The 15480-nt window shown below is 47.6% G+C and overlaps 2 protein-coding genes and 1 non-coding gene across 9 annotated transcripts in view; 1 reads left to right on the top strand and 2 right to left on the bottom strand.

Moving 5' to 3' along the window:
• Positions 1–3463: 3463 nt before the first annotated feature.
• On the bottom strand, positions 3464–8153 carry RPLP2 (ribosomal protein lateral stalk subunit P2). The gene is made up of 5 exons (XM_027904616.1): positions 8045–8153; positions 7528–7651; positions 5722–5770; positions 3970–4068; positions 3464–3585 (listed from the first exon to the last, which is right to left on the bottom strand). The coding sequence occupies exons 2-5, from the start codon at positions 7648–7650 to the stop codon at positions 3509–3511; spliced, it is 348 nt and encodes a 115-aa protein (XP_027760417.1). The 5' UTR covers position 7651; positions 8045–8153; the 3' UTR covers positions 3464–3508.
• Positions 5437–5569, bottom strand: LOC114068493. Its single transcript, XR_003573609.1, has one exon. It is a non-coding gene; the product is annotated as a small nucleolar RNA SNORA52 (small nucleolar RNA).
• Positions 8154–9996: 1843 nt separating the features above from the next.
• Positions 9997–15480, top strand: part of PIDD1 (p53-induced death domain protein 1) — a 20308-nt gene continuing 14824 nt past the window's right edge. The window contains exons 1-5 of one of the 7 annotated variants that reach the window (XM_027904612.1): positions 9997–10099; positions 10740–10820; positions 11933–12304; positions 14007–14420; positions 15093–15296. In XM_027904612.1, coding sequence (XP_027760413.1) covers positions 12022–12304; positions 14007–14420; positions 15093–15296 — 901 coding nt within the window. In that variant the 5' untranslated portion in view covers positions 9997–10099; positions 10740–10820; positions 11933–12021. Of the gene's footprint in view, positions 10134–10358; positions 12305–14006; positions 14421–15092; positions 15297–15480 lie in introns of those variants that run through there. The other 6 variants (XM_027904610.1, XM_027904611.1, XM_027904613.1 and 3 more) reach the window with 6 other exon arrangements.

Raw genomic sequence — 15480 nt, 5'->3', positions numbered from 1 at the left:
AGTACCATAGTTCTGCTATTGCTCACAATGAGGCAATAAGCCAGATCAGTGAGATTTACAAGGCAGCTTTTCATGGGTATCAAACTCCTATTGGAACATTGCAAGTTCACTCATGCCCTTACAGGTTGACATGCCACTGAGGCAGTTTTGTGTGCAGTCTTTCATTGTTGGGTTTATTTTCTAGTCGAAGGAATGGTGAGCAGTTAGCACATATGAGATAATAATGTACAAGCAAACAATCTCTATTTTTCAGGTAGGACCCTGGTTGATACCAGCCTTTGGGAATTCAAGGGAAGATGACAGGCAGTCTGCTACAGGCTTCTGAATGTTACTTTAATACTGTTGCCCATCCTCAGCAAGACTAGTGTAGTGGTCATGAAGCCCAACTTAACTGTTCTTACCACTGCTGGAAAGCCTGACTCTACTGTCTTTTTCTTACCTGTGATGTTTATGTATATCAGGCCATTCCATGACAAACACTTGGCACTTGCTTCTCAGGTGCATCTCCTGAGGCGAAGGATCAGTCCCCTTGTCCTATTCTCTTGGGACTGAATTTTCCTTCTAGGAAAGCTACCACAGATATCTCTCCCCTATGTAAGTTGAACATACCAAGTTCAGCAGCCTGTTTGCACGTAGCTGCTTGCAAAATTGGGCCTTAGTAGTAAGAGTGAAACCAGTTAATTTGCGAGTGGCCCCAAGGATCCATTGCTTATTGCTTTACAGTAGTGTCCAGGATGTTCTCCCTGCCTTCCAAGTAGTGAAGATGCCAGGTTACTCTCCCTGTCCCATGGTGTTTGTTAGGAATGATTTTCAGTCAGAGCTGATTTGAGAGGCAGCAGTCATGTGCCAGTGAGGAAAGCTCCCACATTTCAATGTCAAGCCTATGACTAAATCATTATCTCCTCCTGTCAATTTGGTAATGATCAGTTACCAGTGTAATCTCCAGGCACAAAACTATCCTCTTCTCTTTAATGCCCTTGAGCCTTTCTTTATGAAGAATTCAGGACAAATTGGTTCTAACTAAAAGTGATTCTGCAAGGGGATGGATTAGGCCACAAGTCCAAGTGTTTGCAGGCAGTAGTTTTCTCTGACAACATTGCAGAATAAACACATCCACCCCATCAGTACCCATGCCTTTGGAAATCATTGCTAAGTGTGAAGAGGCATAAGTGACACTTGAAAATTCAGAACAGTGACTACAGAGCAGGAGTAGGAATCCCAACTCCTTCATATCTTAAGCTCATTGAAACCAGCAGAATGGAGCACACCAAACAAGCCTGCAACAGACTTCCAGGCACATCACTACTCATACACCAGGTCATCAGGTGACAACTGTTTCACAAAGAGGTAAGGGGAAAGCAAGCTTAATAAGTTTTGATTTTGCTTTCAGGAGAAATATTTACCATGCAGAGGTTTTAGCCAATTTTGTAAAACATATGAAATCTTGGAGCAGAGATGTGCTCTGACCTTCTCAAGGAATACCTTGGAGGTGGTTATGGTACAAACCTGGTTCCTGAGATAATGTAGCAAGTGCTGTAAATTCAATGCTTTTTCTGAGACCTGACCCCCCCCCTCCAATTTCTTCCCTAAGCAGTTTACCAAATCAGCTGTCCTTTTTCTCAAAGCAGATTGAGCTACAGTAGTTTTCATGAAAATTATGCACTTTCAGGAAGGAATTTAAAAGTGTTGGGGACACCCAGCACAGAATCAGGTCCATAACTCAAGGTTTAAGAGGTCACACAGAGAAGACAGACAAAAACTGAGTGAAAAAAGAAGTTATCTAGCTGTAGTTGTACTCCTCAATCACAACAGCCAGCAGCTGGCTCCACAGGTTTCACTTTCATCCCACAGGCCTGGGCACAGCAAACTCATCGAATAGCTCAGTGCCATTGAAACCAATTCCTTTGTGCATGGAAAAACCCTGCTGAGTGGTGTGACAAGGCCGTCCCTTGCTGTGAAAACATCGTTACTATTGCATCAGACAAGCAAGGCAATAGGGGGGAGGGGGGTAAGGGGGTACCTCTCAGTAAAGTCACATCAAAGAACCACTCTTTCTCAGTGACCTGAAATGGAGAAATCACCAAGGAAAGAAACGCAGGTATACCTGCACCCCTCACAGGGCTGAACCACTGCCATTATTACAAGTCTGGCAGAGAACTACAGTGAACATGAGTGTTTTTCATTACTACCATATCACCATGATAGGACTTTAGAACCGAAGTAGATGAAAGGTATTGGCAAAGTTACCTCCTGTAGCTTTTTCTTGCAGCAGGCACAGAAGGGAAGCAAGGGTTAGTTGCTTAAATCATGGCCATTTCAACTGGTCTCCCTTGGCTGCTGTAAAGTATTGGGCGTTTCCTCTCAGTGCACCACAGGGAGATAAAACAGTTTTTTCCTACTTGGATTTCACCCATCTCTCCTCTCAGAAGTACTTGCCATACTTAGTCCAATGACTCATAATGAACACAGCTGTATCAGCTAGTGTTTTTTTTTTTTCCCCCCCCCAAAACAACTACATTAGAAGACCTCCACAGTATACACTGCTCCAGGACACCTCTTTGTGACACCACCTGTGCAAACCTGGCATGGGAAGATCATCACTGGTGCAATTTGTACTCTACTAACAGTGACAGATGACTTCCACAAGAAGTCTGGGTAAGCTGCCTAACAAAACCATCTTCTAGCAGAAGATACTTGTAAATAAAGCAAAATTTACTGTCCTCCCAACCTGATGAATTCTTCTGGGCACACCAGAGATCATCTGCAGTTCTCCAAAACCACCACTGTCACATAAGTTTCTCTTTGTTTAGATCAAGGTGATTCATGTCCCGATAGCTGAGCAACCCCAAGAACAGCCCTTCAGCATGAAGGGGCACCTTTACCTTCATCTCAGTGTCCCATGAAGAGCAGGATGCAGTATGGATTTTTTTTGTTAGAGATTGTTTTAAGCATATGGATATAATATGAAACCCAAGCAGTAAAGCATTTTATTGGTACTGTCTCTAGGTCTTAGAAATCTAACACAGTGATGAAATTGGTCCTTTTAATTTTTTTTTAAATATCTTTTAAATTAGCTCTTAAATTATAATGTTTCTGACTAATCCAGACCTGATGTCCATTCAATTTCATGTTTTGGAATTTAAAAAAACAGATCCTCAAAAATGAAGTCCTATTATTGATGAATACATGGGACTCTTTACTGAGTAACTGGGATAGCAAAATGGAGGTGAACACAGGGTAGATTCAGCATCCACATACTGTTTAAGACCACTGTCAAAACAAGCATCCAGGTTCACACAAGCTTTGCCATTTCCTCACTACTTTAAGAGCCAAGTCCAGTGGCTTGGCAGAAAATTCACATACCCGTTGCAGACAGAGATAAAAATCAAAGCCTGTCAGAGCTATTTTAAGAACAGCTGTCTGAATCCAATAACATTTGTATGGTAATAATAATAAACTCAAAAACATTTAAAACAAAGAATTTTAATAATTTCTCTATAACAAATAATTAATCGAATAGGCCGAATCCCATGTCATCATCAGATTCTTCAGATTCCTCTTTCTTCTCTTCCTTTTTCTCCTCAGCTGAAGGAAAAAAGACCAAGCAAATGGTCAGTATAAACACTTTTTGCACCACAGATTTTCAAGATACAAGTTTTCGTGATCTTAGCTCCCACATTATTGACATTTCAGTCTCCATGGTTCATCCCAATCCCTTTTAATAGCCAAATACAAACAACAAGGGGACACAGAAACTACTGCAGGGATGTGCTTTACACCACCAAGTCTGTTTGATTCTCGGTTCTAAGCCAGACCACTCTTAAGGTGGATAAAGAGCAAATGCTTCTGATTGCCCAAAAGAAAAGTAACTGTTCAGTTTACATGTCCATCACATACTGAACTGTCAAAGTGAACAAGCTTTGAAATTTGAACTAAAGGAGCTGCCTGTGCCTCTCCACTCATACTCACCGGCAGCAGGGGCAGCAGCTGCAGCAGGGGCAGCAGAGCCTCCTCCAGCAGAGACTGCCACCGCTCCTCCAGCTGGCATGCTGGCAAGTTTTCCATTACCTGAGAGGGACAGAAGAGAAAGTATTTAAATGCTCATCCCAAGCACAGAGGTTGGAGGGAAATGGAAGAGAAACGACAGTGCAGAAAAAAACAGATCATGTCTCATGGACTGAACCTGCCACTATTTGCTGAAAGGAACAAGAGGCTGCATCCATGACAAATATAAAGTATTCTCTGAGAAACACTCAGCAGTTTAAGCTTCACAAAGGCTTATGCCAAGAACAATGACAACACATTATTGGGAAGTTTTCTTTTGTACACAAAGTGCCCTATGTTTCTTCCAGAACCTGTCATACAATAGTAGCAAACACACCCAATTTTGCACACCCAATTTTGCACACCCATGAAGACTGTTCTCTGAATACAGCACAGTAGTCCACAAGTTGGTAATATACCCCTGAAGTATCCTATCGGCAGCACTGGCTTCCCCCACCCCTCACCTTCTTCTTAAGGGTATCGAGGACCCTGAGGACATGACTGGCTCACACAGGAGAGAAAAGGAAAGACGTATTTATGGCAAAGAGGACAGCATTTTAAACAAATTCCCCAGCACCCTATGAACACTATTGCATCTCCTTTGAGACTCCTGATTTATGCTCATATTTGGAAAGCCTACTAGTTCTCTGGCATGTCTTTCACATACCAAGGCTCCCTTGGCATTCAGAGGTCATGTACACACCATGTTTGCCTGTATTCCAATTTCTGGGAACCAGTTTCTAAATAATTCCGTGTTACTTCAAGCTCTAATAAAATAGCAAAGTAAACAAACATGTTTCATATGCATGTCAGTATGTTCTGAGAAACAATTTACTTAAAGTATTACAGAAGGAGATAGCATTAAGTGTGTTGTAAGCTCATGCATAATAGCTCTCTCAGGTCTTCAGATCACGTGGACAGAAGTGCCCATGTGCCCTCACAGCAAAGCCAGGCAAAGTCCTGGCAACCTTTAAGCAAAAATATGCCTAAAAGTTCCCTTGTGCCTACACGCTTGCAAAAAAATAAAAATTCATTAATCAGAAACCTTTGCACTACTTCAGCTTTGCTTTACTTCAGCCCTATGACCCAGTCAATTCATGTTAAAAGTTCCAGCCTAAATCAATTCATGTTAAAAGTTCCGGCTTCAGTAAGAGCACAAGTTTCTACGGAAGTCAGCACTCAGAATCCTATCTCAGGGAAAAGGAAATGCCAGGCTTGGGGAGCTCTACAAGAGACGTGCACTGGAAAGGCTTGTGCTCCTCGCACAGGGTGTAACTGTGCCCCCCACGCCAACTCACACTGTTCTTCACCTTTCAAATCATTAATGCACACGGGAGGGCAAACACAAAAAACCCAGAGACCCTGAAGGAAAGCTGCCTCTTTCTCCAGTCAGCATGTCCAGAAAACTGTACCATGAGCAGACCACCAGGAAGCTCATATATGCTTAAGTTCTCTGGTTTAATGTGGTCCACAAGCGAAACCCAGCAGGTACTGGCACTGACCTGCAAGGAATTAGAATGGACCTGGATTTCAGCCTATTCAGCTGCGATCCAGCATGGAAGTCCTCGACCACAAAGCTAAATGGACGACCAATCAGAGTTGGCAGTAGTTCCATGTTCTCAGATCTAAGTTATCAAAGTAGCAGAGGCAATTGCCTGTAACAGAGACTCTACTTACCCTGAGCAATTACATCTTCGATGTTTTTTCCATTCAGCTCACTAATAACCTGTGTAAATAAACTTTAGAATGTTAATACTTTCAAACCAGCATGAGAGTAAGCTACATTTAAACAAGTTCTTATTAATCATCACGTACAATGGCTCCATCCTGATGCTTATGCAGCCCCAAAATTCTTTATTCATCAGTGGAAGGAACAGGGCATTGAAATAAAAACTTCTACTTTTCTGTGAAAGCTTTTTCAAGAGATCTGTTACAGTAAATTTATAATGAATCCAAGGATCTTGCAGAAAGGAGGATACACAGATGTTGTGAAGCCAATTAGCAAACCCCGCTAATGGTATGTTAGTCACTGAGGGTCTGTCAACACTTCTTGCTTAATGCCCCCTGGGAGGCTCTGGAGCACTGGGTCCTCTACCAAAAACCACAGGGTCCCCTTCCCAGCCTCACCAAATGTTAACAGCCAAGCTGGCTCTTGTATCCTTGCACTGGAACACAGAGTCCCAGCTTCAATTTTACTACAATTGTTGTACAACCAGGGATGAGGAAAGCAAAACACAAACCCACAAAAACATTGCTAAAGCAAGCAAGCACTTAAAAATATGAGGCCCCAGACCTTACTGGTGAGTCCTGGCTATCAAGAGTCAGTGCTGAACACTGCTGAGTAGCCAAAGCCAAAGGACTTCGACCAAGAGTTTTCCAACAGGCACCTTCTGCTCACAGGGAGAGTGGGATGTGTGAAATGCTGTGCCTGCATTCTTGCTCCATCTAGTAGAAAGGTGCTTTTAACACTTCACTACATTTACACTGGCTTAACATACAACCAGTGCAAACAGAAGAGGATTAATAAATTATGACCAAAACAAATTCCAGATACTGGAGGATCAAAGAAAGCAATTAATTTATGATGGTATTAAACCTAAACAAAACAAAACAAGACCTGGCACTTAAACCAGAGCACCACAAGTTCAAACCAACATCCCAAACATGAAATAGATGCTGTCAACTCAGCCAGCGCATTGTCTGGTTGAACCTACGGTAAAACACTGTTTCCAACTGGGAAAATAACTTCTTTTTATCTCCACCCCTCTGGAAACACTCCACATATGAGTATGGGCTAGGTGATAAGATCATTTTATTGGTTCTTGTTTTTCTTTTTTCCCCACGGCCACTGATTTTTTAAGTCCACAATGCTGAAAATGTTATATTACATTTTAGTTAAAATACTCTCTTCTTCAGAAGTCTGTCTTTCAACACAACCATTTCAGCATTTATTTTCAAAATCTTCCTACATCTTATAATCAAATACCTTTAAAAGTCCATGTTAGGATTTGCCTATGTCTCCTGGTGAAAAAACAAATGGTGGTTAGCAGCAAACTAAGTAAGAATGTATGACTGAAAATCAGGCCTTCAGAAATGTTAGTTCTGAATCAATACTGACCAGAAATAGGAAGTGCAGACTATACATGATGTCAGAACAGAAACAGAACTTGATTTCAATGTATCGTTTCTAGCCACCATCTCACTGAGAACGGTTTGACTGAACAAGTCAGCATCAACTGACAAGAGACCTTTGGGGAGGACATGTGCTGAATTAGAAAACCAGACTTCTAACTAAAGTTGTAAAACCAACTGTGATTGGCTCAGCAGCGTTTTAGAAATCACACACGTAAGGGCCACCGAACATCGGCACAAAGTAAGGGCAGATCAGCAGCGAGGCAACCGGAACACTGAAGCCAAGGGAACAGCTCCAGCGTCTGGCGCTGGCTGGGACACGACCACCCGGAATTAAAGAGGCAACGCCACCTTGTTCATGCGTTCATCGTCCGTCTCGATGCCGACGCTGTCGAGGATCTTCTTCAAGTCCTTGGACGTGGGGGACTCGTTGCCCCCGAGCACAGCGAGGAGATAAGCGGCGACGTAACGCATCCTGCAACACAGGAGAGCGGCGTCCTCAGCGCCCAGGGCCGAGAGCAGGCCCGGGGGAGCCCCATCCGCGCTCTGCCCGCCACAGCCCTCCGGCTCCGCTCGTACAGCGGCACCCGCGCTCCCTGCCCACCCTCCGCCAACACGGGGCCCGCACGGCAGGCCGGACAACGCTCCCGCTCCGCGCCCGAGGAATGCGGTGCTCGGCTCAGCCCGTCCCGTCCCTCCGCCGGCCCCGGCCCAGCCGCAGGCCCGAGAGCACATGGCCGCCATTACCCCTCCCCCCGCCCCGACCTCAGTGGTCTTTCCCGAGCCCCTCCGGCGGCCGCGGGCTGAGGCGGGCGGGCCGGGCGCGACCATTGCCGCGGGGGGTGCGGGGGGAGCCCCGCGCACTCACGTTGTCTGCGGTGGGACACGGGCCGGGGCGTGCGCTCGTGACGGCCGCGCGGCGAGCAAAAGGAAGGGGCGGAGCCTCGGCAACGCCTTCTGCCCGACACCCCTCAACAACGAGCGCTGCCATTGGACCGCGCCGGCGGCGGGCGGACGGACCAATGGGAAGCGGCGAGAGAGAGCACCGCCAGCGCGGCCGGAAGCGCATGCGCAAAGAGCGGCCGCCTGTCCCGTCCCGCCCGGGGATTGGTGTGTGTTGGGATGGGCGTGATTCCCAGAGCGCGCAGTCACGGGGTCTGCCCGCCGGGAAAAGACCTCCGAGATCACGGAGCCCAGCCTGTGACCTAACACTGCCATGTCAACTAGGCCATGGCCTTCAGTGCCACGTCCAGGTTTTCCTTGAACAGCTCCAGGGATGGTGAATCCGCCACCTCCCCGGGGCAGCCCATTCCAATGCCCAGTCACCCTTTCTCTGAAGAATTCCTCTAACGTCCAACCTAAACCTCCCCTGGTGCAGCTTAAGGCCATGTCCTCCAACTGCAGCATCCTGCCCTGCCCTGCCCTGGGGTCGGCACAATCCCAGTTGATCCAGACATTGTGTCCTGATATTTGTTCGTTTTGTATCTGCACAGAGAGGGGCGCTGGGTGGTGAATTCACAAAACCACAGCACATCTCCGTACAGACATGAAACAAATGTTTCCTCATGGAAAGGGTGGTCAGGCATTGGAGTGGGCTGCCCAGGGAGCTGGTGGGGTCAGAGTCTCCAGAGGTGTTGAAGGAAGAACTGGATGTGACACTTAGCGCTATGGTTTAATTGTCATGGTGGTGTTTGGTCAACAGTTGGACTTAATGCTCTTGAAGCAGCCACTGGGACAAGGGAAGTGATTGTTCCCCTGTAGTCAGCACTGGTGAGGCCACACCTCAAGTGCTATGCCCAGTTCTGGGCCTCTCACTTCCATAACGGCATTGAGGTGCTGGAGTGGCTCCACAGAAGGACAGTGGAGCTGGTGAAGGGCTTGGAGCACAAGTCCTATGTGAAAGCGGCTGAGGGAGCTGGAGTTGTTTAACCTAGAGAAAAGGAGGGTCAGGGGAGACCTGATCACTCTCTACAACTGCCTGGTAGGGGTCAGCCTCTTCTCCCAGGCAACTAGTGGATAGGACAAGAGTCCTGACATCACCGAATCAATTAGGTTGGAAAAGACCTCTGAAATCATCAAGTCCAACCTATGACCAAACACAACCTTGTGAACTAGACCATGCACGAAGTGCCACGTTCAGTCTCTCCTTGAACGCTTATGGAGACGGTGACTCCACCACCTTCCTGGGCAGTCCATTCCAGTGCTTAACCACCCTTTCAAATGAATAAATTCTTCCTAATGTCCAACCTAAACCTCCTCCGGCACAGCTGGAGACTATGTCCTCTTGTCCTGTCACTGGTCGCCCTCTCCACCTCCCCGCCACGGCTACAACCTCCTTTCAGGCGGTCGTAGAGAGAGCTTTGAGCAAGGGGCGCTTTTCGCAGGGCAGCAGCACCAGGGCACCGGCCGGGGCTTTGCCCCTCGGGGCGACACGGGGAGCAGCACCCACGCCGAGGGGCCTCGACAGAGCGAACGCAGAGACACAGCGGCTGGAGGCAGGTGCCCTCCGGGTGGGATGAGGGCCGGCTCGGCAGCCCCCAGCCCTGCGCCCTCCTGGGCTCGCAGCCCCCACTCCGTTTCTCTCCCTGGGTTTGCAGCGAGTGAGCACAACACCCGGGGCTGCCCGTGCCTCCCCTCCCTTGGAGCCCAGGGGAGCCGCACCGAGACCGGCTGCGGTGCCGAGGCCGTGTCAGGAAAATCTCCTTTCGTGACACTGCTGTGCCGGCGGGATGCCTGGGCCTGCGGCTCCCCGCCCGCCCCACGTCCCGCCGACTTGGGCACCTGCCCCGCCCCGTCCCGTCCCGTCCCGTCCCACCCCACCAGCGCCGCTCCCGGGAACTTTGCAGGAAGTGCCGGGCAGAGCCCAGCCCAGCCCAGCCGAGTCCGGCCCAGACGCTCTTGTTGAGGGCCGGGGGCCCGAGGGGTGAGACAAGCGGGGCCGTGCTCGGTGGGGCACGGTGCGCGGGGCCCGGCTGGAGCTGCTGCCGCGGGTCGGGACGGCGGGATGTGGGGTGGAGGAGACAGGGACAGGGCACGTGTAGACAGTCCGTGTGTGTGTGTGCATGTGCGGGGATGTGTCCGTGTACAGGTCTTGTGTGTCCATGTGCGGGTGTGCGTGTCCATGTGCGAATCTGTGTCCATGTGCAGGTCTGTGTGTCCATGTGGGGGGGGGGGTGTGTGTCCATGTGCAGGTTTGTCTGTCGGTGTGTCGGTGTGTCTGTGCCTGCCTGTGCACAGGATGTACCGACCCGTGTATTGCAGCACACCCTGAGCTGCCTCTGTGGCCTCCAAGCCTCTCCAGGCCTCCAAGTCTGGACCTCCCCTTTGGTTCCTTCACCATCAACAGCTTTACAAAGCTGGAGCAGATGGTCTGTTTTCTTACGTATGTGTTGTGTACACCCTTTTTTTGTAAGAAATGCTCACCTTTATACTAAAGCAGCAGTTTCACTTGTATCCCACGGACACTTGGTTTCACAGCGGGGTTCGACAAGGCCCTGTCACAGTTTTTGAGCTGCCTCTGGGCTCTACTTCCTGTTCTTGTCATTACATTCCTGCTCTTTCAGAGAGATGGGTGTGACTAGTGTGATGCCTCCACCAAACTGTGCCTTGGGAACATCAGTCCTGCCGTGTCCCACAGGTTAACAGTAAAAGCACTGCTCCTCAGTGTGTTACTGGGGCATTAGCTTGTTTCTGCTGGCCTTGAAAGTAAGAGCCAAGTTTGTTCTAGTTCTGCATCACTCACTCAAACTTTTATTCACCTAGTTGATCCATGGCAGAGTTTACAAAGAGCTCCTGATATTCACATCATAAGCTAGTTTAATTGCCAAGCTCAGGAGGAGTTGGAAAAGATAAAGGAAGTAGAAAGAGCAGGAAACAAGGTACTTGGAAGTATGTGACTACTGGTATAAAAACAAGTGTGGTGCCTCTGCTCATCTTTGAACTACCTTTATACAATGGTGATAATGTCTTCTTTTAAAAGAAGCCCTAGATGGATGATGGCTTCTTCACACTAAGAAAGCAGAGGAGTAATTAATTTGATCAAATTTTGTACCTCTGCTCCTTTAGATTTGAATCCTTCTCAGCATGCACTGTATGATATCTACTTTTTCCCTTTGTCTGTGGAGCATGCTGAAGGGAAGAAACAGAGAGTAGCTGGTAACTAGCTGGCCACAGCTCTGTGCCTGGTTTGCACTTCCACAAGAGCCCAGTCTGACTGCACAGTCCAGTGCTCCTGTGTCACGGATGTGCCTTTTCTAACCCCGTCCCTGGCCCTGACACGTTTGCTCTGCTGCCCTTTGCCCGCTCACTTTTATCCCATTGGCACTGGGTTTCACAACCGGGTTCCATGAGGACCCATCACAGTCTATGAGCTGCCCCTGGGCTTTGCTTCTGGCTCAGCTCTCCCTGCCCCAGTTTTCTTCTCCACTTATAAAGCTTCCCACTAAGGCACTTCGAAATCTGCATAAGGAATAGGCGTTTACATTTATATCTTTTAAAGTTAATATTACTATTTATTCTGATGGTGGGTAATTGCTCCATTCCTTGATGAGATGTTGGCTGGGAAAACTCTGAGGTTTTCCCTAGGAGGAGAAGCCTCTGTGGCATCTGTCACCTTGCATTTCTGTGCTCTCTGCCCGCAAAGCTTTCAGTAACATGCATGTAATCCTTCTTGCCCTTTTGATTTGATTATAAACTCTTTCCAGCCACTCTGGGCTGGGGCAGAAGTCCTTCATGGTGCACTTGTGTTCTCTTTCAGCTCCATCTTTCCTCTTCCTCCTCGTCCCGGCTGCCTCGTGGTGCCGCTGGTTCCTGCCTGCCAGGCAAGTCAGAGCATGTCCAGACCCCATGGAGGAGATGCAGAAGATGGCAGAGCGGCTGAGCCTCTGGGGCAAGTGCGGGGAGGGGACTTCGGGGGCTCCTGCACTTGCTGGCCCCTGCCTTGCAGGCAACAGACTGAGCCTGGATGTTTATCCTGATGGCTGCTGGCATTTCCTCCGGCTGTTGAAGCAGCAACGGGAAGAGGTGGTCCAGGTGGAGTTCCTTCGTCTCAGCAGCAACGATTGCCTCATTGACACCACGCTGGACAGCCTTCCTCATCTGGAGCACCTGAAATCCCTGGTGCTGAAAGGTAAATTGGCTCACCACCATCCAGCCTTTCCAGGCTCGGATTTTCTGTTAATCCTTCTCTCTGCATCTGCAGGACAAACTGCCCTTGGAAGTGTTTTGTTCCAGTGCCCCTTACCTCAGCTTTGGCTCTTAGCCTTGCTCAGAGCTGCATGCAGATCTCAACAAGATACAGCTTCTAGACTCTTAATTTCCTTCCTTTGTTTCTACAGCTGCCTGGGGATCAGATTTTGGAGTCTGGTAGAGTTGATGCTGTGGCATTTTCTTTAGCCACTCTCTTTAAGAAGAGCATTTTTTGCAGTTATTCAAGAAGAGGGGGATTGAAAAGTGTTGGATTTTATGATAAATGTTCAGCCCTTCTTTAACTTTTGGAAGTATAATAAACTGTCTTTTCTGCATTTGCATTTGAATCAATCCATGCTTAAATCTTTGCTTTCTGCCAGTAACTGTACGTTTAGCAGAGTTCAAGACAGACCAGAAGAGGCTGTTCAACATTTTATCTAACGTATGATGCAGGGACATGCATGTAATTTGGCAAAGTGTAATAACTGTTAGAGCTATAAATATGAGATCATTATTTGAACTTTCTCATCTCTTTATTGTGGGAGGATCTCAATACAAGTGGTATAATTTCTGTATCAGACTGAATCATTTACTCTTTGGGAGGTGCAATTTTAAAAATAAATGAGAGAAAAAAGAGGGAATTTGTGGCCAGAATGCAGGCCTGAAAACTGAAAAGATTGAGATTCATTTCTGTATCTACCACAGATTTCTCATGTGAATAATTTGAGATTCTTTTCCATCTTTAGTAAGGTGATGATAACAGCAATACCTTTCATTAGTCCTGTTTAGTGAGATGCACACATCCCCTGAGCATCCTGAAATGCAATAAAACAGTTCACTAAGATTTTCTTACTTACAAAGTTAAATGTGTCTAATAGTTTGGTTGTTCTCATTTTGCACCATTATGCAGCATAAAAAGTGTTTGGTGCCCTCTGCTGTATGTGGATACAAATAGAGAACAGGGAAGGGCGAGTAGGAAACAATGAACAAACAGAGAAGTTTCCCTTTGTTTGCTCAACTTATTTTTCATGGGTGCAGCCCTTTTCCAATTTGAGTGTCACAAGCTGGGGTGGGGAACTTGTATCCTTCTTTCTCTGTGCTGTCTGGCCTACACAAAACTGAATTACCTACTTTCCCCTCCCCATTTTCACTGCTTTCGCCATGTCTGCCCTCCAGTCTAGCAAGGGCTGATCTCATCCTTAGGGCTGTTTGCTTCTCAACAGCATGGACAAAGCCTTGAGGGCAAGGACTATCTCCTTAATCCATAAAGTGTTGTGTGAGGAAGAGGTAGGGAAGGAGAGTAGGAGGTTTGGAAGTATGTGGGTCACCTTGCTGAAATGTGGTAGATGTGTGGGGTGTCCTGGCTAGTTCTGAGCTTTGACTCTAGGTGTGTTTAGCAGAGCTGTACTGGTTCACTGTGGCATCTAGATTCATAACAGATTTTTACCATTACACCCCTTTCACTGATCAGGAAACTAAGGCATGAAGAAGACTCACTTCTCTGAGTACTTTGTAATCAGTTCTGCTCATTGTGATCAGTAAATCCCCATCTCGTAAGTCTCTGCGCTAAGGAGTCTCACGTGAGGCTGGTGAGATCTCCCTGTAGCACATTGACCTCTTCTTCTACTTCCCTCCACACCCAGGAGGTCACGTTAGAGATAAGTTTGGTTCCTGCCAGCGTGGCTCCCTGACAAGCTTGCCACAAGACTTCGGGAACCTGAAGTGTCTCACCCACCTGGATCTCAGCTTCAACAGACTCTCCACCTTGCCGAGCTGCATTGTCCACCTCCCCAGCCTCCGTGTGCTCCTGGTGAGCCACAACAGCCTGGTGGCACTTCCTGAGGACTTTGGCTGTCTTAGCAAGTTGACTTTCTTCTCTGCTATGAAAAATCAGCTGACGGACTTACCTCAGAGCATTGGGGAGCTGTCAATGCTGCATAGCCTGGATCTTTCAGAAAATTTTTTGGAATTGCTTCCTGAAGAAATTGGGAATCTGCAGAACTGTGAAGAGCTGGTTCTCTCTGGAAATTGCTTATCGAGCATCCCAGACTCCTTAGGTATGTATTTTTTAGGGGAAAAGAAGACATGGGCTTGCCAGGCTTTCAGTACAGCCTAAGAACCTGTGAGGCCCTTGGCCTTTTGTCCCCAGAGTTGTTAGCATGTTGGAGCCAAATGAAAGGGATATCTGGAAGTAGCGTGCTTGGTTCAGTCAGTCCCTTCGAGCATTAATGACTCTCTGGACCACACTTTCTGTTCTTGTGGATCAGCAACACGGCTAAGATCTCAATACAATTTACAATCTGGCCTGGCTGGTTTTTTTGGGTAGCACCCAGGACTGGAAACAGAAGAGCTGGGGTTTGATGGGATGCAAATCTGGGCTTGAAATCACAGTGTACGGTGTGGATAAGTCCACAGAACTGGGCTCTGACTTCTGCTGCCCAGCCTCCTGGCTCTTGGATCCTCTATTACTTTGTGCCCAAGGTTGTTACTAATGCTGTCACAGAGCTGTCTCACATCCACACTCATAGCTGGGTGCTGAAAAGCGGGAGACAGAGGAGATTCTGTTGCCTCTCAGCTAATTCCCTGCACCCCTTTATTGTGAGCTATAGAGATGTTTGGCTTTTGTGCTTTTCCCCCATTATATGTGTGTTTACATGGGATGAGGAAGGGGGGGTCAGAGCTGATGTGTGACACAATTAACAACTTCTTGTTCTTGTTCTAACCTGCAGGCAATTTGAAGTCTCTGCGTGAGCTGCATCTCCACACCAATTTCCTGGTGACGGTCCCTGCCTCGCTTGCCAGCCTGCCCAACTTGTCCAGACTTGATCTGCAGAACAACTGCCTCCGTGCTGTCCCCGCTGAGATCCAGGCTTTGCCATTTGTGGACCTCCATGGCAATCCCTTAGGAGAAACTGAACCATCTCTGCAGGCTGGTAATTGCAAGGCTTCTGCTGCTGTGTGTTCTGCCCAGCTGTTCCCTCACTCAGCCCAGCATGGTGTAGATGGGTTTGGATTAGAGAAGACTAGCAGGGGGGAATCAGATCAGCCTTTATTTGTCTGGAATAATTATTAGGTTGTAAGGACACAGACAGTACTAGTTATTTTTTTTATGAGCCC

The sequence above is a fragment of the Empidonax traillii genome, unplaced genomic scaffold (assembly GCF_003031625.1).
Source record: "Empidonax traillii isolate 1590-97213 ecotype Southwest subspecies unplaced genomic scaffold, ASM303162v1 scaffold1069:size343330, whole genome shotgun sequence".
In the NCBI taxonomy this organism is placed as follows: Eukaryota; Metazoa; Chordata; class Aves; order Passeriformes; family Tyrannidae; genus Empidonax; species Empidonax traillii.
The sequence above is the reverse complement of the archived record's forward strand: the minus strand, read 5'-3'. Positions and strand labels throughout refer to the sequence as shown.

Excerpts from the sequence above, each read along its gene's own strand:
- RPLP2 (XM_027904616.1), bottom strand. The coding sequence starts at position 7,650 with ATGCGTTACGTCGCCGCTTATCTCCTCGCTGTGCTCGGGGGCAACGAG. Across the intron at positions 4,069-5,721 it reads CGAAGATGTAATTGCTCAGG|GTAATGGAAAACTTGCCAGC; the intron begins GTAAGTAGAGTC and ends TGTCCCTCTCAG. Across the intron at positions 3,586-3,969 it reads AGCTGCTGCCCCTGCTGCCG|CTGAGGAGAAAAAGGAAGAG; the intron begins GTGAGTATGAGT and ends TTTTTCCTTCAG.